This window comes from Anguilla rostrata, chromosome 1, assembly GCF_018555375.3.
Source record: "Anguilla rostrata isolate EN2019 chromosome 1, ASM1855537v3, whole genome shotgun sequence".
Taxonomy (NCBI): Eukaryota; Metazoa; Chordata; class Actinopteri; order Anguilliformes; family Anguillidae; genus Anguilla; species Anguilla rostrata.
The window spans coordinates 50,505,813-50,528,077 of record NC_057933.1 but is presented as its reverse complement, the minus strand read 5'-3'; the positions used below and the strand labels follow the sequence as shown (position 1 = coordinate 50,528,077).

The window sequence follows — 22,265 nt, the reverse complement described above, 5'->3', positions numbered from 1 at the left end:
GCAGTGGATGTCCCAGGTTCAAATCTTGTGTGGGATTTCTGTGTGGAGTTTCCTGGGTTCACATATTCTTCCCTGGCCAGTCCAAAGACATGCAGTTTAGGCTAAATGGAGACTCTAAAGTGCCCCCCCACCCCTCACAACTACAGTACCCATCCCACAGTAAATATATAGTGTTAATATATATTATAGCAACTTCCAAGGACAGTAATTGCTGCCTACACGTTACTGTAAAATTTACGACATTCCTATCACAGTGTATATACAGTAGGCTATTACAGGTCTTTCTGTATTTATTTTTTTTGCTAATGGGTGTTTCAAGTCCTTTGTCAAAGGGTTTCTGGTGTTTTCATGGGTCAGGGAATCGTTTCATATTTTTCTTATTTGATTTTTAAAATTTCCCTCTGGATTAGGCCTACACTGTTCACTACATGGTATATTATTTTGATTTGTTTGTTGATTGACTTCAGAAGGGATGGTTCCCTCTCCAAGAACAATGTACAAATTTATATTGACACCTGGCTAGCTCTTTAATAACCTCGCCTCAAAAAAGTCACTCCTGTGCTTTTTAAACTCTGTTTGCCTAGTGATCCCACCTTAATTGATAAAAAAATAATTATTTTCAATAGTATGGAGCACTTTATCCGACAAATATTAAACTCATATTGGCTCTCCAGGAATATTGGCTTTCTATGCACTACCTGCAAACTGTTTGGGTATTAAAGCAAACAAAACTAGTGTTCACTTCATAATTATTACTAAATAAGAATTAACTGGTGATTGAGCCTGAACAGTACTAAGGTACGTCTAAACGTCATGGCACCTGTGAGGGACTGCCGAATGTTGCCCATTCATTTCCTGTTCTAAATAATGTTTGATCTTATCACCAAAGGAAGACCTTGTCTTTGTTATACCCTGTAAACACAACAATTGGTTAATAAGTGATCCATATAGGCCTATCCTGTTTTAGCATCTTATCAGTGGCTGAAGATGTTTAGTCTCGACCTCTGTAGGGCATATAGACTATAATTGAAAGATTTTTCGTCACATTATTTGCAATGCGTAGCATTTTTTTAAATCCTAAATGAATTTTTTACGTGGTTATGTCCACAAATAGATGTACCAACGTGCTTTGTCGAATATGTATTTCTCAAGGGTGGTTTGCGTTAAATAGACCTAGTTACCCTATTTAGTAATTAGTGCCATCTCTAATTTCTATGTGTTCCGTATTGTTAAGAAAAGTAGATGTGAATGCGAAATCTGCTAGGCTGCTTGCTGCCGTCGTCGCGTTACAGCGTGCCTTTTTGCGGCAAATCCGCTTGAGGGCAGTATAAGCCGTTAAAATTAAACGATTTTTGCGGCACAGTACCATAGCTAACTTAATCTCGAGGCCGATAGTTATTTGTTTTATTTTATTTTATTTTATTTTTTGGTTACGATCTATGTATAATAAGAAGTAGCTTCAATATAGTCGCATAGGTCTCATGAACAGAATGTAACTGCTGTGCTCATATTAGTCTCTGAGGAAGTCTTGTATCTCAGGTGTCTTATAAATCATATATATATTTCAGTTAGGGAACGCGTGCAGGCTATTTTTGTCATATAAAGTCATACGGTGGGTTGAAAGTTGAAAGTTAATTAACAAAGATAGACAGAAAGAACTGAACACAACATACATTTACAAAGATCAACATGATGGAACATACATACATACATGCATGCATGCACACACATACATATTTAAACACGTATGTGGCTGTTTTTGGAACTGCAAAGGGTAAACATTATGCGAACACTATAAAAAAGAGGAAAGTTCACAAAAAGATGACCTTGAAGTCGACGGACTTAACAGAACAAAGTTATTTTACTGAGCAAACAAATGACTTGCAGCTCATATTACATCCAGACACTTGAAGTGACATTAGCCTATCTAGGCCTGTTTCGACAATGCGCAGCATGTTATAGCTTAATAAAGCAATGGAAATTGTTCCGTCCCCTTCTAAAATGCTATGCATTTAATGGGCCTCTGAGCTACCATTTACAGGCTATTTTGCACCAGGGCCAGAATGCATGTGAAGATTTTTAGGGACCTGTGCTCTACGTCATTTTCTTTTTTAATTGTTTCAACAAATAAACTGCATATCATAAAACTTATTTACTGGCAGTAATGCATTGTGATTAGTTAAGTCAACTGACCATGCAGTCCATCAGTTCTTTCATTCCTTCATTTAGAATTATTTCCAGTACAAAACCGGCAGTAGGCCAACATAACCAGTCTTGCTGAATATACCATCTTTTTGTCGAATTTGCAAGGCATTCTTTGGTGATGCTTTCTCTGGAGCAGGGAAACACTGTTCGATGTCCGTTTTCAGAAGTGGACTGAAAGAACAGAGAAAAGTTCTCCAATAAATAGGTCCCACAGGAGCGTATGCGAGTGGGCGTGTCTCTGTTGATGCAGCCGCCGCTGCTCTCCGCATTAGTGGAGAGAGCGCACTTTTCTGGTGGACGAAAAGTCTAGCTCTGGCCACTGTCTTCCTTCGAGCGATTATACCGGCTTCACTGTGGATCTTAAAATTATTTTGGGACAATACTACTATGGATGTATTTCGGGCAGTAGCCTTCTACCTGCTATTTATCTTTCTGTGGGATTTACCGTGTTTCCAGTCAGCTGCTATTTTCTCCCCCTCAGTCTCCAGGAGGAATAAGGGAACCAGGATCCTACATGATGGACAGAAGCCCCCAAAATTCCTTAAAGAAATCTTCGCATCCTCCTCGAGCCAAAGTTATCATCAGGATGAGTTCAAAGACGCAATTGTGCCACACGATTACATGCTCTCCATTTACAGGACGTACTCTGCCGCTGAAAAACTGGGGCTAAACGCAAGTTTGTTCCGGGCGTCCAAATCTGCAAATACCATTACAAGTTTTGTGGACAGAGGAAAAGGTTGGTCAAAAATAATGATAATTTATCATTGTAAGTTGCGCTGAAATCGCCCATACACAATTTAATAGACAGCAGAGGTGAAAGGGTACTTCAACGTGTATTATTCTTTCACACCAAACGGGTTTTTAAAGGAAAAGTTGTTGGTTGAATCTGAGACAGTCGACAGTCTTTATTGCGCACTGACACAGGTAGGCTATCCTAGTGCTTAATTAGTTTACAGCTGTAGGGGTGGGAATGAAACGACGAGTTAACGTAGCAATATTTTAACATATACAAATATATATCGCTGATATATATGACATGTTCGTTAGTATATTTTCATGAAATCATTAGAATATAATATTTTATTAGTTTCTCAGCTTGACATGCTGAACTGGAGCCTTTTCTGCAATGTGAACGAAACATTCAGTTTTGTTAGGCTATATCGTATACAGATTCCAGGGACATACTGAAAAACAATCCGCATTTGCGACACATACAGAGTTAAATTAGCCTCTACTTGCATTGACCTGCAAGTAGCCCGACAATTAAACACTAGTTGAAACGCTTTCCAGATCAAGGCTGTAAATCATTTTCGCCCTCATCGCGTGAGGAGATCGAACCTGCTCCTATCAACCTGACCGTCTCAGTTCATAAAGGTGCTACAGGCGTTGTTCTTCCCAGCAGAGTTAATTAACAGTCGAATCACATTGAACAATTAGGGCACTTCGATATACTTCAACAAGCCATATTTAGTCTCTTGTGTATAATTTTGGAATAGTTTACTCCTGTTTAATCAAGTTCACGAAAAGTGTAAATGAAGGATAGGCTATGAAAACATTACAGATAACACGGGACAGTGACGCATTTCAACGACCATAATAAACGTAATGTTTGTATTCCTATAAAATAGGAAATAGGGGCCTACTTTGTTAACTTGCCTAAGCATTCCGATGTAGAAAGGGAATATAGCTACAAAATGGTCACATTTCAAATGCTAGACTTATAAAACCAGTAGCCTACAATTAACAGGTAGGCTATAGTATAAAAACTCGGTTGGCGGGGGTGTCATTCAGGAGAGTGTGGTGGTTATGGTTACCTAGCAGTTTAACTGACTGATTTGATAAAATAATCGGGCTAACAACGAAAAGCAAACGCAAACAAACAAAATACACAGACAAGAAGGAGGGCATGTGAGCTGAGTTTACCTTGGTCGGGAAATAAAAGCTATCATTTAACTTCATTGGAATTCTCTCCCGTCAGAAAATAGAACTTAGACTTTAAGCAGTGAATTCTGGAATTCTGAACGGGTTTGATTAAAAAAGCCTCACTTTCTCTTCTGATTTTGATTTGATGTGTCACTGGCTATGACCTCTTGCTGGACCTTCTGAGGGTTGCTTAGCATCGAACCGCTGATTGGAGTATTTGAACTCAGTGATCTAATTGAGTGTTCATGTCATAACATATCAAACACTGTCTATTCTCCCATAATGAACTAGCTCAGCCAATGGCACATCACCAAAATAAAAATTAAAGAAAACTTCAGTTCCTATGAAGTAGTTACTACCCACCTCTCTGCATGACCGCCACTTAATTGTGGAAAATAATTTTTCTTCCGTTAGTTTTGCTCAATACGTCTTCTGTCAAAGTTTGTCCAAGCTCATGTGTTGAAAGTTCATTTCTATAAAGAGTATTTCTCACATCACAATGTGTCACTTTTCCCGTTTGCCGTTTTTTGACTTTTGTAGGCCAAATTAAAACTTTAAACTCATGATAATCCGCACATACTAAAGTAAAATAAATAAATAAATAAATAAATGGACGACAGTTTTATGTAGGCCTGTATACGCAGCTTTCCCAAAAGAGTCGTCGTTGGTGGGGATGGCTTTTGTTTAAACTTCACGCTCTTTAAAAACAAACCCATTCAATTTATAGATGTTATCAAGCTGTTTCCACCCAACACATCTTTAAGAAAAATAAACACTTTCCCTCATACTGAAGCAGGAAATTCCTGATGCAAAATAGATCAGAAAACTTAATAGATTTAGGTTCGTTACGGTCGCAAGATCAGACAAGAACTAGCTGAATGTATGAAAATTACTTTTGGCACTTGAAGTAACTCATTAAAACGCAGATGGTGCTTGCTGGCCTCGGGAGCCTCAGTATTACTCTCTCTCTCTTTCTCCCCCTCTCTCTCCCCCCTCCCCCTCTCTCTGCCTCTCTTTCTCTCTCTGTCTTTCTCTCTGAAACACCCCCCCCCCTCTCTCTCTCGCTAACAGACACACAAACACACAGACACACACACACATATTTTACGGACACACTTGTTTACACAATATATTTTCCATTAAACATAAAAGAGCAAAGAAAGAAAAAAATATGGTTATACCCATACTGTAACATGCGGAGTTTCAGACTAAATGTCATTGTGATGAGGGTCTGTAATAAAACAGCTGTCGATTAAACATCATTTGGAGACAAAAGAAATATCTGAAGTTCACAATGTTTACACTGCAAATGATAGGCTAAATGTTTCAACCCTGAAAAACAGATCTATTATTTTAAAAATCGCCGCTAAACAACGTTTGCCATTATAACATGCCCTAATCAAAATCCATAAATTAAATTTTGATATTATGCAAAATATGGCATTCATTTGGCATAATCTTTCATTTATTTGGCATAATCAGTAAGAGCACATTAGTTCTGGGAATGTTATCTCTGGCTGACGGGAAATGAAATATAAGCAGGAAAGTATTCTAATGGGTAAGGAGGGGATTCCTAACTGTTAATTATTTGGTGACCTTGTATTCGATTTGTTCGAGCTCTTATAAACCTCTAACGCAGACCAGACGCGCAAAGCAACCGAAACAAACGGTTTCAATTTACTTTTATTATTAAACTTCGTCCGGTTCATCTGCAGAAAAAATATATACATTAGTAGCTCACAAACAACCGTTTTTTCTTGGATAATTGGCTGCATTAATTTACTCGCAGTGTAGTTTAATTATCGAAATAGTAATATGTTTTTGTGTTAAAACGTATTTTCAGCGTCCCTAGCCTAGTGTATTAAATTCAACTCTAGAGTCATATCGAAAAAATGCTAATACAGTGAAACAAGACGCAGTAGATTCGGTTAATTGAGATTAATGGACTTAATTATTTACTGAAACCGCTTCGTTTCATATGAATCCATTTGTCATTTTATTTCTCAAAAACGTGATTTCAGTCTTCAGTCTGTTTTAAACACGTGCGAAAACGAAATTACTGGAAACTCCTGGGATAGTGTCTGGATGCTTAAACAGTTTAAAAATACGTTTAGAGCTCTTCAGTTTGAAATGTGGAGTTGTATTCACGTTAGCATTCTGTGCAATATGTAGCATACAAACTATATTGATAAAAAGTGCAATATAATCTCTCGATTTTGTTGAGATGTAACTTTTAGATGTTAATGCACGGCTCAGTATCCATTGGTAATGGCCACCTTTGAAATAGACTATAAAATTATTCTGGAAAATGTATCTATGCATATGTAGTCTAGAAGGGCAGAATTATAAATTCACGTTTGTACATAGCCAATAGGCTCGATTTATAGATTTTTAAAATGTGCAAAATTCATTGGATGAGTGCGGTCTTTGCCATCATATTGGGGCACTTGTGTCCACCTCCGTTTCACAGTTATATCTTTTTGGATAATTTGCTTTTTCAAAAAGTAGGCCTAGTGGGGACAGTTGTGGGAGGCGTATAATGTCAGACAGTAAAGCAAAATAGTACATGACTGCTGTTTATTCTAGTACACAGTCACTTAAGTTTGTTGATTTAATCTAAATTCCTTATAGAGACAATAAAGAGAAAATACGGATACAGGTTAAATACAGGTTAAAAATAATGCATGCCTGCACACGTATTTATATGTATTATTCTAATAATTATATAAGAATGAATGAGAAACACAGTTTTAAAACAAGGGGTTTTGGAGCAGAGGGGATTTGGGTACATTGATCTGAGGCTTTTTAATCATAGGCTGTGCAAGAAACTCCATAACACTTTAGTGAAGTGTATCAGAAATCAGTTTGCCATCTTATTGTGAACTTTTCAGTTAAATGAAAAACGCACAGTAGCCTATAAAATGCGTTCAGTGATAACCATAGTTTGCATTCGTTTCTCGTTGCTTGGTAGGATGTGTAAGTTTTGTGCCTTTCAGAAACTCAACCTCAACTCCGTCAATTCAAAAACCAAAAGGAACTGTACATAATCCGTTTGTATCCATTAATAGCATTAATGTTTTGCTTTAATGTGTCATGTAATCGCTACGGTATGGTTCTCATTAGATAAAATGTCTCGAGGTATATTGTTCAAATTAATATTCAACCTCCCAAATTATACTTCATGCCACATTGTTAGAAGTGTAACATTACCCTCTATTGTGATGAATGGAAAAACGGTTACATTTTTTAACATTGAAATATATGCATGTTTTATTTATTTGTGAGTTTCAAAACTGTCTAAAAGTTATTCATAATTATGAGTGTGTGAGGTATTTCTTATAGTTTTGTAAGATAAAAAAGCCTACTTTCCTAATCATTATTGGCTTATCCAATAGTTTTGCACAGGGTTACTATGATAACCAACACAGTAATTTCACCTGTAGGTGTTTTGAAGTAATCATCTATAATTAGATCATTAGTCTCATTTTGATTTGTTATTTTGAATACTTTTTATATACTTTTTATTTGGCACAATGGCCTAATCCACAGTGACTTCAAATAGCTCGCACCTTACATATTTTACCCAATTGCACAGGAACCATTTACAAAAATGTCAAATTTGCAACACAGCCCTAAGCGTGTATTCAACCCATGACCTAACAATCCAAAATTAATTGCTATAAGCTCTACATATAATAATAATAATTATTATTATTACAATTATTAGTAGTAGTAGTAGTGGTAGCAGCAGTAGTAGGAGGAGAAGCAGTATGTTATTTCTGTGGTTATTGTTACATTTTCATACCCTGAGGAGAGCATAATTACAACAAACAAATCCCATCTATACAAAATCAAAGAATGAACAAACCATAAGTATAACACCAATGAGGAGTATGCAGCAGCATATTTCAGTGAGATGTGACTAAAGGCCTTTTCATTTTCCCATGATGACATTTATTTAAATAGCTTCACTTGCTAATGAACCCATTGAAACAGATATGACTGTTGCAATTAAACAGCATAACAATAAAATACAGTAAAGTTTTCTGTGTTAAATCAACTCTTACTGAGTACATATAGTCCCAGATGGAACAATAATAATAATAATAATAATAATCTGATATTAATGCTTGCAGATCAGAATGTGGCGCACTGTAATCTCTGTGTGGTTAATGGAAACAAGAAGACAAACAAATCGGACTGTGCTGTCAGAGCGTGACCCCACCCCCACTCCCTTCTGAACACTGTACATCCTAAGTGAATCTGACTGCAATTATTTCTTTTATCTTGCAGACGATCTCTTGCACTCTCCTTTGCGAAGACAAAAGTATCTGTTTGATGTCTCAACCCTTTCAGACAAAGAGGAGCTGGTGGGAGCTGAATTAAGGATATTTAGAAAAGTGCCCGGGGATTTCCAAGCGTCTCAGACAGGTCTCTATGGCATTCAATTACTCTCCTGTCGATCAGAGCGGCTACTGGATTCTAAATCTCTTGATCTCCAGGATTCTAGAAAACCAGGATGGGAGGTTTTGGATGTGTGGGAAATGTTTAAAAATCGCCATCATTCTGCACTGGGGAGCCAGCTTTGTGTCCAGCTCAGGGCTACTCATGGTAAATCAGAAACGGAAATAGACTTAAAACGTCTTGGATTTGACAGAAACAGCCGTCACCAGCAAGAGAAGGCTATTTTGGTGGTATTTACAAGGTCCAGGAAGAGGGAGAACCTATTTAATGAGATGAAAGAGAAGATAAAGTCTCGTGGCTTGCGAAAAACTGAGGATGAAGGAGGTCTTCACTTCAAAGCCAGACGCAGACGTAGGACTGTGTTAAACAATCGGCACGGGAAGAGACACGGTAAAAAATCAAAATCGAGATGCAGCAAAAAAGCCCTTCATGTTAATTTTAAAGAACTTGGTTGGGACAACTGGATCATTGCTCCTTTGGATTATGAGGCCTATCATTGTGAGGGCGTGTGCGACTTCCCCCTGAGATCGCACTTAGAACCAACAAACCACGCCATCATTCAAACTCTCATGAATTCAATGGATCCCAATAGCACGCCTCCGAGCTGTTGCGTTCCTACGAAACTTAGTCCCGTTAGCATTCTTTATATTGACTCCGGCAATAACGTTGTGTATAAACAATATGAGGACATGGTCGTGGAGCAATGCGGCTGCAGGTAGCATTTTTCTTTCAAATTATTAGGATCTGTGTTTGATTCCATAAACGCAAAACAAACGCTATGGGCCGGTTCAGTGTGAAGAAGCCGTGTCATTTCGTGTCTGAATGCAGGACTTGCGTTTTTCCACACCACGTGTGCCTCATTAATATTCAAAAGGGATCTCTACATAGAATGCATTATTTGTAATATTGAAACATATTTATTCTGTCAATTTAAGCTCGTTTAACTCTTACATAATAGCCGTAACATTATCGAATTATGTAGGCCTATGTATAATTACTAGTTTAAAGTCATTCAAGTTCAATCGGTCATCTCATGACAGCAAGCAATTTATTTATTTTAAAGATAGATGGTTTCAGATAGATGAGTAGGCTCTACGGTCTTGCTATGCTACGGTACGGTTCAATATGTCACTAAACTTCTACTGGCAGGTCACCGCTTCCAGTTTACATACCATAATGCGGGATCTGATGCGAAGAACACCATTCTAGCCACGTAGTGCTTGTTAATGTCTGGACAATGGGGAATTTCGTTGCGCCATTCTTTGCCTACGACAGAATGCGCCGACAGGCACCTGTTCAAACGAAGGCCCTCGGAGCTTAGGAAGAAACACAGTTCCAGTTCCTTCCGCGGTCATGCACTTGGAGACCCGACTGAACCGGCTGACTGAAAGTTGCTAGAGTCCAATAAGGCTGATGATGCCGCATCACATGCCTTCATATTATCGACAGGCCTTTACTGTCCCTTTGAAAGGTGAATGTAACTACCAAACATAAAGTGAGACATGATTAGAAAGTTATACGGCTGAATCCCCCTCCCCGCACGCGCACACTGCTTCCCGGCCCTATAAGTGAGAAAACCAAACTACAGCTGCGAAAGACTTTGGGTAGCTACAGGACTAAATGAAAACTATTGGAAATGTAGAAGAGCAGCGTGGTTTTGGAAAACAATTTCTTGTTGTGTCTGAACATCATACTTATGCGAAGACATGGCGAAAAAGGCCAGTGGGATCTCATTGTTGCATCATAAAAGCACACGGAAAAACCTGAAGCCTCAATGATTTGTTGACTTTGGTACAACGTCTGCATCTTTACGTACGCACTTCTGCGACAACTGTCCATATCCACGTTGTAAGGTGGAAAGGTCTTCCGAGAGAACTCCACTGTTAGAGACTCGCATGCGAGATATTTAATATGCACATTAGCTTTGAATGCACTGCTGTTCATAATTTGAGCTGTAAATATGTGTATATTTAAACTTTGCAAGTGCAACAATGATGAAATGACCAACCACATTTCTTATTAATGTATATACCTTTATATGCACTCAAATTGTTATAATTTCTATTCTATAATTATTATTTTATTATTTGTGCTGTACAGTTTCATGATAATCATGTATTTCCTACGATGATAAGATTAATTTAAATGTATTCAATCTTCTGTACTGAGGGTGGAAACAAGATTAATGTCTACCTCATAGTTATATAGGCTCTAAGTTCTGAGGTGCATTCAAGTAGAGTGTAAAGTTCTTTTTAATTATATATTTTAACGGATAATATTCCGCACTATTACTGTACCAATAAAACGGAAAATGCACCCTTTCGTGTACTTCTGATGGCTTGATCTCAGTTCTTTCCATGAAGTAAGCTATCAAACGAGAGGACACGATTCTAGTTGAAAAGTGTTTCAGTCATATGTTGATGCAAATCTACTCAAAGTATATAATTCATAATGGTTAATCGATATTAATATTTTGTATTATATTCTAGGCTATATCTTGTTATATTTTGCAAACAAGTAGCCTACAGTTTTGTAGTGTCTTGTATTGGTGGTAAATGATAAAAGATGAAAGTGATTTGTCTTTTAATATAAATGTTTCAGTCTCTATATCACAAAAAGCTAATGTGTATAGGCTATACCATTATCGGTGTATGGTAGGCTACGAATTCTTATTTAATTAAAATCAGATCCTGGTGAATGAGCCATACTGCGTTTAGCATTAACTGTGTCTAAATTGCAATTTAATTGGAAAGGAAGCGTTGGCTTTTATTTATTCTCTGGTCTGCTAGAATGGATGTCACAGGACATTTGTTAGTGGTTTTTTTTTTCATAAATGAACGACTGTGGCCTCCAATTAGGCCTATGTGAAAACGGCTCTTGTTAATAGGCATATTAACAGTGTTAATAAAAAATGAACACCGCTTGCTTACGGTTATAGAACTTTGCAATAATATTGAGCGTGCAATATTGATTTGTACAATCTGATCAATTCCACACGTGTTTTTCATGAGATGTTTGCGTTGTTGATGATGATGTTCTGAAAAGATGCAGGCCTTTCATTGCAACATTTTGTTTAGCTGTGAAATGCATGGTTCATTCAGAACACCGGCAGACTTCTCATTTCTGAACATGTCACATCTTGGCTGCGTGTAGAATAGCAGAATGCACACATATGGGATGCAGGCTAATGCAAGGGTAGAAAGGCTCCATTCAGCATGCGCATATAGACATGATCCACAGTATATTCTGAAGGGCTTTTCTGTTGACTGGTGACGTTTACTTAACACTGTAATGTTTCTCAATTTGAGATGAAAAGACTTGAAAATGATTGTTTCCATGTAGGCTATCAGCCATGGCCTGGTCATCATTATAGTTCTGCTTTGAAAGGTTATTGAATGTCCAGATTTCATTACAGTATCATGCTAATCCACACATGTTACTCGAACAGTGGACAATACTTTGGTGCAGTCCAGCAGCAGTACACATGATTGATACAATTCATTTTAGCATGGCTGTGTTTTCTCTGCAATAATAGGAATGCATTACTAGTGGGGGCATTCAATCAAATCACAAAGGCACTTTGTCTTTCACAGTGAAAACGAATTTAAGCAACTTTCTTTCTAAATTCTTTCCAAAAAAATAAATAATTTCAACACACATTTATAGTTTTTATAAATTTCAGAAATGGCAAAACTAGGATTAGACACAAAGCACACAAGATAATGTGTGCTTCATGTCTAATCCTAAATCTGAAGTTATATGCTCAAACAGTAAGATTAAATTCTGTCCTATATTTGTTGTGATTTTAGGTGTAATATAATTTTAGGTCTCTGTTTAATCTAAGCACAATGGACTTTTTGATTAACTATGAGTGATACATTTACAAAAAAAATGTTTATTTCTTTCGTATACATTTCTTGTTCTTTTAGAGTTTGCTGAATTCACATGTAAGCAATGTTTAAAATTTTTAACTCAAAGTTGTAGACAAAGTCCATTGTAGTTCAACCTAAAGGATGCCTTTGGCTGTTTCCTCCTTTTAATTTTATATGCCATAAGTAAACAAAATGTGTTACACGTAAAGTGCTATTTTTTGCTACCTACACAACATTATCAGTCGATCAGTCCAAATCTACTCAAAGAGATTTTTTTGAACAACAAATGAATTCCAAATTATCTTTGCAAAGATAATTTACTGGTAGATTACATCTGGCCATATAAATCTGAAGAGACAAGGGGGGGTGAGGGACCCTGGGAGGGCATTCCTTTATATGAGGAGAATACACCCCAATGGCAAATGGCAATGCCTGTATATAATGTTCATGAATCATGATACTAATAAGATGTGGCCTGAATTCAGGAAGGTCTCAAATTCTTCTGATTAGAGCATTGTGTTTATGGAAAGCTATACACTTGTGGTTGGATCTCTTGCCCTTGTAGGTACTTTGTCTCCACATACATGTTTATTGAAGGCCTGTATTGATTCTTCAACAAATACTCTACAATGGAAGTCATTCTGGGGTCACCAGTACAGTGCATTGCTAACATGATCACCAGGTCCCTTTTTCACTTGTGGTCATAAGTTTAAAAGATGATTCTCATTTGTACAATTGTGATTAAAAGTTGAAGTTGGGCAGGTTTCCTCAGATTTCTGGCCCTGACCTCTAGCAACAGATCTCGAGTGTTGCAGCATTATTAGAGACACACTCATTTCTCTGGCCTCTAATCCATCAACCCAGATCAGACCCCCGATCCCCATTCCACCCCCCCACCCCCCCCCCCCCAAACACACACATACATACACACACACAAACACACACACAGACACACACACAAACACACACATACACACATACCATGTGCTGAGCTTTCATTATGGCACTCCAGCAAAACCAGCTCTTCTTCTTTATAAACCTGCTCTGTCATTCTCACATTCTAGAGTGGGACCAAAACAAAGGCAAAGAGGATCCAGCTCTTTAAGCCCCCCTCTCCCCCCCCCCTACTCCCACCCCATATCTCTTGGTGCATTTATCAGCACTGATCATTAACTGCTTTGTCTGGTTTTCATCCTTAAAGGTGAGTCATATGGATGATACCCCCTTCCTTTCCATCTTATTACATCTGTGTCTTAGTTATAATTGAGATTCAATGTTCCCCTTGGACTCACTTTTTCGCCCAGTGTGGTCATTTGCACCTTAATGTCATCTTAGAACTGAGGAACCTCATGTGCGGCTTTGAGAGAACTGAGTTTATTTGATTTGTGTGTGTGTGTGTGTGTGTGTGTGTGTGTGTCTGTGCGTGTGTGTGTGTGTGTGTGTGTGTGTGTGTGTGTAAGACAACTTACATTTAGCCACCATTTTGGCTATGGAACGAGACAGAGGCTTTCTGAGGAAATTTTTAGAATGTATTATACAAATACTTCTGACACCTCACATCTGTAGGCCACATTGCCTCCACAAAATGCCGTTAAACCTCAAATTCTGGTGCATGGAGTCTGTTGTACACAGTCAGGATTTCAAATGTATTTCCAAGTACAGTGCAGGCAAGTTTCCAATATCTAATGAAAACAGAACATGACTCTGGAGAGGACCGAAATGGTCCTTTTTGTTTTTTATCATTGTTGCCCTTATCAACTGCTGTTGCAAAATAAATACAATATTTAAACTATGCCAATTTTACTTGGTAAACTGAAATCATTTGTCAGCAAATATCAAAAAGATGTGGGTGTTGCAGTAACAATAAAATTATGTATACCTGTGTTAACAAGCTTCTTTATAACCATACGTCTGACCCTATTCAACTTGTGAGTGATTTATCTGAAAATGTCTATGTCTGAAGATGTCTGTGTCTGAAGATGTCTGTGTCTGAAGATGTCTGTGTAATGAATGCAAGCACCTTGCCAGGTTACACTGACAGAATCTCCTACCTGAGGCTGGTGTGAATAGCAGCACCAATGAATAATTCATTCAAAACCTTTTTTTCCCCATCAGAGCTACTTAGTTATAGTGCTGCCTTTCAGGTGTTCTTTCTCCTCATATTTTTAAGTGATGTTGGGTGCCAGACCTTGGACCCAGGTGGGCTCCTTGCCCATTCCCTGTGCTTAACACCAGCCTGACCTCCATGCAGGCCCATACAAGGTGTTTTCCAACTTGGGGGAAAAGGCCTGCAGCCCCAGAGAGACTTAAGCAGGCCCAAGCACTCTATCTGGGCAAGAAGGAACAGACAACACAACTTCTCCTATTTTATGTAAACATATATATCCTTAGGTTTCTATTACAAGCTGACACTCCGGGGCTGAAATATTTTACATTTTCCCCTTCTCGAGTGTGCACTTCGAGGCACGTGCGGTCAAACACACTCATTGACAATATTTACTCTGGGCCTTTTTTTCAGCTGGATGATGAAAATGAAGTGGGGGGAAAGTTAGATGGGTGGGGGTAGGGTCAGCGTGCACCTTATTAGGGATGGGGTGCGGTGGGTGTCGGGATGGGGCGACGGTGGTGTGTGTACAGGGGCAGCAGAAGGTGGGGGTGGGGATGGGGCAGGACAGAAGGGCAGTGGTGCACACAGATGGGTGGACGGGAGAGGAGAGGAGCAGCAGATGCCTGGACTGACCCCGATTGCCGGGCAGGTTTGAGCCGCAAACGGCCAGACAAAGGCAGGGGAGGATCCCAACGTTAAGTACACTTGCTGGTGCCGTAAAGCCAGGGGTCAGGCTGTCGGGCTTCTCTTACCAAGCTCACTTTTTGCTGCTGTTTCCGAAGACCGGGTGCCTTAAAAGGTGCACATCCAACGGAGAAGAGAAGATGGTGGGCATCACAGGGTTTGACGTGGAGATGAAGGAGGCCAACCGACAGAGCAGCGTGAACTTTTTTTGTGTTGTCGCTGCTTTCCCCCTGTCTCCACATACACCGTCACCAGGCAACATGAGAGGGTAAGCTATAAAAAGAGGTGGTTGCCCTTGGCAGCTGCTCAGTAAAACAGACAGGATGGAGAGGCAATAGCATAACAAAAGGTAGGGATGTTCTCTCTAATGGGGCATCTGCTGGCCTCTCTTTCTCTGGCCTTGCGGAAGCTTTCAGGCCACCACTGGTTGCTTCCCGGCTGTTCTCGCCTTCCCATTGGCCAGGCCAGGGCACCACATTCTCTCTTTTCCTAGATAATCACATTAAAGGGCCCCTTGGGTTGTTCTCAGAAAAAAGGGCAATACTTCATTTGACAGTTACAGCTTGGAATCTAATGGGAGTTTAAGGTTAATTTTTAAATTCTTACAAAGGATTATTTGGAAATGAAACTCAGGGATAGTGTTGGGTTCAATGCACATGGTTGGTCAGGCTGATTTTGGTCTGTATCAGATATCAGTTAGACAGACATGACAACTGGTATTCATGCCTGTATTTAATTTTTCATTTTTGCACTTTTAATTTTTTGAAAGAGAAAGGGATTTTCAGGGCCATGCTCTTTGTTTTCTGTCCAGATCAATGCCCCTGACAGAGAAATGTATGTTTTGACCTCCACAACACAGTGAATTATTTAATAATTTTGAATTAACTGAAATTCAGATGTAGCCATTAAGGTTTATTTTAGCAAGACAAGGCTTATAATATTATCATAGTCATTTGAAGTGCTGTTCCCGTGTGTGTGTGTGTCTGTACATGTTCAAGTGTGTGCATGTGTGAGTGTATTTGTGCATGTGCGCATTCATAATTGATGCCAAATTGCTTGGTAGCTTTGACAATGCAGATGTTGGACAGTAAGGCTAGGACCTGACCTCCCTTTAATTTACATCTGTGATGACAAGATGACAGCTGCTTTGTACCCCCAAGGAATTAATTCTAAGCATTTTACATCTCTTCATGATTAAAAATATATGCAGATGTGTTGCCTCTGAACCCAACATAACAATGAACAATTCATTGTGGCATACTGCAACCAATCATAAAAGTGATGACTGTTGTACATGTATAAAAGTATATATATATATACAGTTGACATACATATAATACAATATAACAAGACCTTCAATTGTGAATTATTACATGAGCACTTTCTGCCTTATTGTATGCAAAGGCTTTTCCTTATAAACAGCAGAAGGAAACAACGTTATTGTTCCTCATGGTACATTAATCATAAACTGCCACAGATTATTTGTCTTTAATTTGAGCCATACTATGGTTGACCTCAATTACGCTTATTACAAGGTGCGGGAGATGTGACCAGGGGTTTCAGGGCAGCCAGATATTAATAATGTAATATCAGATCAGATGAGCCATCTATTATCGAAGGCAAACTTGGGTAAGAAAAAAGGAAAAGAAGACCAGATTGCGTTTCACACTCGCAAAGGCACCATGACTATGCCACAGCGGTAAGTTGTGATTCTGATGAAGAGTCTAGGCATACCGTTATTGATTCCCTCACAAAAGAGCGCCACGCTTGTCCTGCCCCTTCACAGTAAAGATCCTATCAAGGATGGTGGCAGACAAAACAGGTACAGATGTTCTATGTGGAATCTTTTTTTATTTTTAATTTATTTTTCTTTAACAAGGAAGAGAACGATGAGTGTGATTTAGGTCTTCTTTTCATGCATCCCAAAAAACCAGCAGGAAGGCCCTCAGCAGGCAAGAAATGCCAGATGTGCCACCTCAGCTTCTGCCTGAGTGTTGGCCGGCAAGATGCTTGAGAGATGCCATGTACAGGCAAATTGGTGTGGGAGGGTGTCGATGAATGATGTAATTGCTTGTCTAAATTTACAAGTTGGACAGGTGTAAATCAGTGGAATTGGTAGTGTTCAATGCTTCACAAAGTAGTCCCTTTTTAAAATTGAGGATGTCATGCTTGGCAATGACAGATTTGTCCATAGATGATGGAATCAAAATACTTGAGTACTTGAGTGTTCTGAGAATCTGAGTGATGGTATGACAAACCCTAAATGCTTACTTCCTCTAGTCAAAGCTTAATATAGAACCAGATTTTGGCCTCTGACTCCCCAGAGTGTGTCTAACTTCTATTGGATGGTAAACAAAACCACAAAAACACAGATCAAATGAAAACGTGAAAATGAATAAAAAGTTTTGGTTTCAATGAAAATGTTTGCACTGAACACAAGGAGAACAACATGAATAACAAAACTGGCATTCAGAACGTTGGTCTGTTACCGTTTGGTTATTATCACGAGTGGCATTCCCTTCCCAAACCACAGCAATTCCATAGACAGAAGCTATTATTTCAATGGGGTTGCAAAGGAGTTAGGGATTTCAATGGGGTTGCAAAGGAGTTCGGGACGAGGAATAAACTAGAAGTTAATTCATTTGACCATGTGTCAACATTCAAATTATTTTGCATAAGTGCAAGAAATAGGAATAATTGTTGCATTATTTATGTCTTGTCCTATGCGTGCACAGCTTTAAATGTGGGTCTTTGGCAAACATATCTAATGTTATAGACCAGGCTGTGAATGTGCGTGTGTGCGTCTGTAAACATTCTCAATGTACACATAGCTTTAATCCGCAGTAAAAGGTCCAGCTGCGTTTGTGCGTGTTTGCTGGCATTGTCATTAGGCTCCTGCCATTGACAGGATGACCTAATATTTGATTACTTCTGTAAACACGGAAGGGTTGGCACACGCAGCACTCCCCAGGGATGCATTCCTGCTGGGGAAGTCCTTCGCTCCAAGGGTCTGGTCTGCACAGAAGAACCCGGCTCTGCCAGCAGACCCAGCACTCTTAGGTGAACAGGCTCCCAGCATAAAGGGTTAGGTTAGACTCTAAAAACCTAAAATGGTACCTCTTTGGCCTTCTGGTAAGTCATTGATGTGTTGGATGCCTTTGTGCCAATTCCTGTGGTTCCTCACTGCCTTTTTTGTTGTGGTGTACATAAAATGGACATCAATCAATATTGAGGGTGTTCATTCAATATTGGAGGCTCATATTCCTGACAAAATGTCTTAACTAAATTTGTAAATGAGCAAAGGAATAGTTGGGTCCTTTTAAAAGAGGCAACTGGCAAGATGTGTGGCACGGTTCACAGTCCACAGCCGACAGTCAAGCCATGTGTATTCTCCTGCCATGGCACCTTCTTAGCTGTGGTCCCTTCTCTTTCCTTTACCCTCTTTACATTCTACCTGGCTGAATAAAGCTAGTCATATCAAAGGAGGGAATATTCTGCTCTCCTTTCAGTGAAAAAGAGATGCATCCTATTAGTTCAGCATGCACTACATTATGAAAAAAGAGGACTTCTTTCAATACAAAATTCAGCATCTATCTTTTTATTTTGTTTTCTTAAGTAATGTCATTTTACAAAATGCTAATAAATATGCTATGCTGTTTAAATATTTCAAAAAGTAGCTGAAGCTGTCAGGTACAAGTCTTTTAATAACTGAGGTCAATTAAGGAGCGATCATCATTAATCATTTAACCGCTGTGACACAAAGAGGATTGGTGGGAATGGATAGCCTAGAGGAGTCTGTGTGACCTCAACATGTCCCCATCATGTTACTACCAACCACAGAGACATTTGTGACACCAGGCAAATTAATCAAAACTTTCCAAATAATTGAGTGCTACAATCGTTGACATTCAAGACACAAAGGATTTGGTTTGAGAATGTGACCAGCCATCAGAGATGGCTGACAGAAATTTTTTGGCCACTTGCATGTACAGTACTCTCAAGTTGTCAAATCACAATAATGGAACAAACAAGATTATTTTTATCTCACAGTGAATGCAGTCCAGCACAGGTGTATGTGTGCAGTTCTGAGGAATCACCCCCAATGCTTAAAATTCTTAAATGACACCCTTTTTTTAAAAGCATCTATTAACTTTCAGTGAGATGGAATTTTTTTCACCAGGTGTAACTTTATCACTTACTCAAACTGTTTTCCTAGTGTCTTTCACATTGGCTAGGGCACGAAAGTGAGCTCTCCACACACAATATCTCTGTTTGCTCTTGTCTGACCTCATGGTGAACTGCTGTTAAGTGAAAGGTACTTTCAGCCAAGGAGTCAAATGGCAGTATCCATATGCCTTTCAACCAATACAAAGGTAGACAAAAAAGGGGTGTGCATGGTAGGGTGAAAAGGAAAGTGTTGCATCTCTTTGTGCAGGACGGGGGACAGAGGACAGCGGTTGGGGGGGGGGGCTGTGTTGGCTGGACGTGCTGCAGGACGGGGGGTTGGTTGCTATACCAAGGAGATAGCAGTCTTTCATGGCTGAGCGCAGTGAGCAAATAGCCTTCTTCTCAAGTGGAGGGTCTCGGGTTCCATCTGTAATCAGGCTTTTCAGGCCTCCTTTTAGCAACTATGTTTTTTAACATTTCCCATTTGACCTATTTTGGCCAGTACGTCAACTGAGAACTCAATATGAATTTTCATTGACAATATGGGGAAACTAAATGGGTAGTGAATGCAATGGATTGCATAGTCAAACAGATGCAAGGGGGAAAATAGGTGGTCATATGTTAATAAATTAAAATGTGTAAATTGACTAGTACAATGAGGTTAACATTCCTGCTCATTTGAAAAGTTCTACAGGATCTTGTCACAATTATTTTGTGTGGAGCATAAGCAAAGCTAGCCACAAAAATCCCCAAATGCACTTGCAGTTGTCAGCACTGGTCCTCTCTCCATTATTACTATGGGTAGCGCATTGTATTCACAATCAGCCAGGTAACATGAATCTAAAAAATAATAAGTCAATTAAACTATGAAATATTCCTGTGATTCATTTTAAATGAGGTTTTATTTGCAATTTTAGTCTGTGATTGTTAAAAGGTGTTTGTCATGAACATTCTACATTTGTGCTGAAGAATATTTGAGGAAAGCACAAGTATGTTGTCTTATTTAATTTTATGCTTTACCAATATTTGTCATTTATAACATGAATACTGACCGCACAATAACGCACACATCAAACAATAAATGTATTGCAGTAATGAAGAAACCAAAACATATTGAAAACACCCACAACACAGTATGCTACATTCTGATCCAAGCAGAAAAAAACACCTTTGTTCTTATATGCTTGGCTTTTAACAATTATTTTATATACCTTTTGGGGTAAAAACATTGGAAAGCTTGCAAAACCTGAAATGTTGTCATTTGGAAGTTACAAGAGAAAATATTGCACTGTGTATCAAGATAATTTTATTGCAACAGAAGCATCTATTCATTCGTCTTTTGACTTTGAAGAACCGGTCGGCCTGGGTAAATGTTTCCAGAAATTCAACATTTCCTTGGAATCTAAGAAGGGTCTTACGACCACTCATCCTTTCATGTTTGATTCTGATTTTCAAGATTATATGATAAACAGACTAGGGGAAGCAATGTATACCACAGTTTCACCACTACAGGATCCAGATGCTGTAAGAAATTAGCTTCTTGTCTAGTTCAGAGGGACAAAACGGGCTGAGTAAGATCTGGAATTTCTCTTCAAACTTCTAGGATTGCCAGGATAGTACACTGATTCAAATTAATTTTGTTTTAACCCCTCAAACCCCCCTGAAATGTACACCCCTTTTATGTCAGACACTTAACAGATGCTGCAGAATTGCTATGCATGAAAACTATTTGCATCATGGGAAAATAAAATGACTTTCCCAAAAGAATGTTGGTAAAACTAGCATGTGTGCCCTCAGTTGTAACTGAGAATGATGTGTACAATCACTTAATCTGTTTTCATTGACCTATTTTAACACGCAGGACAGTACAAGGCTTAACTGTTCAAAACGAGCAAAGCTTTTGAATGTGTCACTAGAGACATTCAGTTCTGGCATAGAGAGTATATTTTTTCTATGTTCTTTCTGTGCTTGTGTCTGTTTAGTATTCTTCATTTAGTAACACTTGCAAACATCTTGATCTGTTTATTTTGACAGATTACAATGTTGAACAGCTTAGCATCACTGGAAAATCAGCACCAATTAGAGAAAAATCATGTAAAAATGTCAACAAAGGCACAGAGGACTTAATCATTGTAGCTGACTTGCAATTGGGAAAATTTAAATCTTGTAAAAAAATTCTGACAATTCTGCATTCTACTGACTATTAGGAGTAGGGACTTCAAATAAGCCAAATAAGGGCATCATTAGACTAGGAGAAATATCTGATATGGTATCTAGATTTGGCAAAAGCCACGGTCCTCAAAATACTCATTTATATTGGAGATTTTCAGGCAACATTCTGAAGTAGCATATTTGAAGCATATTGCAAGATTAAAAATACCAGAGAAAAATATTTTCTTCAGAGACCATCCACCAAGGTGTAATTTAGCAGTCATTTTTTGTTCAAATGTTCAGCCTTTTCTTACCTTTCTCACAGATTTATTTGATAAACATATATTTTTACAACAGAATTATATATCTTCATTTACCTTTTATCTTTGTCCTCCATTAATTTAAAGAATATTGAGGATGTACAGTCCCATTGATCTACCTGTTCCTGAGAAACCACTAAAGTTTGTTTGCTAGCTTTGAGTGTGACGCAGTATACAGATAAAGGCAGGATTTACCTCTGTAGTATAGTCTGCACCATACTTTGAAATAGTAACAGTTCCAATGATGGGTATACTGGAGAAATTTTGTATGGGGGTAAGGGGGCAAAGATTGAGATTGCACAAAACAGGAAGGAACCAATCAAAACTCAAGGACACCCAGGACCCCTGCTTGCTGCCACCAGTGCTTTTAGT

At 38.7% G+C, this 22,265-nt stretch overlaps 1 protein-coding gene across 2 annotated transcripts; it reads left to right on the top strand.

Moving 5' to 3' along the window:
* The first annotated feature begins 2,455 nt into the window (after window positions 1-2,455).
* Window positions 2,456-10,920, top strand: gdf6a (growth differentiation factor 6a). 2 transcript variants are annotated; one of them, XM_064340922.1, is made up of 2 exons: window positions 2,456-2,971; window positions 8,422-10,920. In XM_064340922.1, exons 1-2 carry the CDS (start codon window positions 2,593-2,595, stop codon window positions 9,309-9,311), a joined length of 1,269 nt encoding a protein of 422 aa, XP_064196992.1. In that variant the 5' UTR covers window positions 2,456-2,592; the 3' UTR covers window positions 9,312-10,920. The 2 variants fall into 2 exon arrangements, with proteins under 2 accessions (XP_064196992.1, XP_064196998.1); XM_064340928.1 differs by having other exon boundaries at window positions 2,458-2,941.
* The last annotated feature ends 11,345 nt before the right edge of the window (window positions 10,921-22,265 follow it).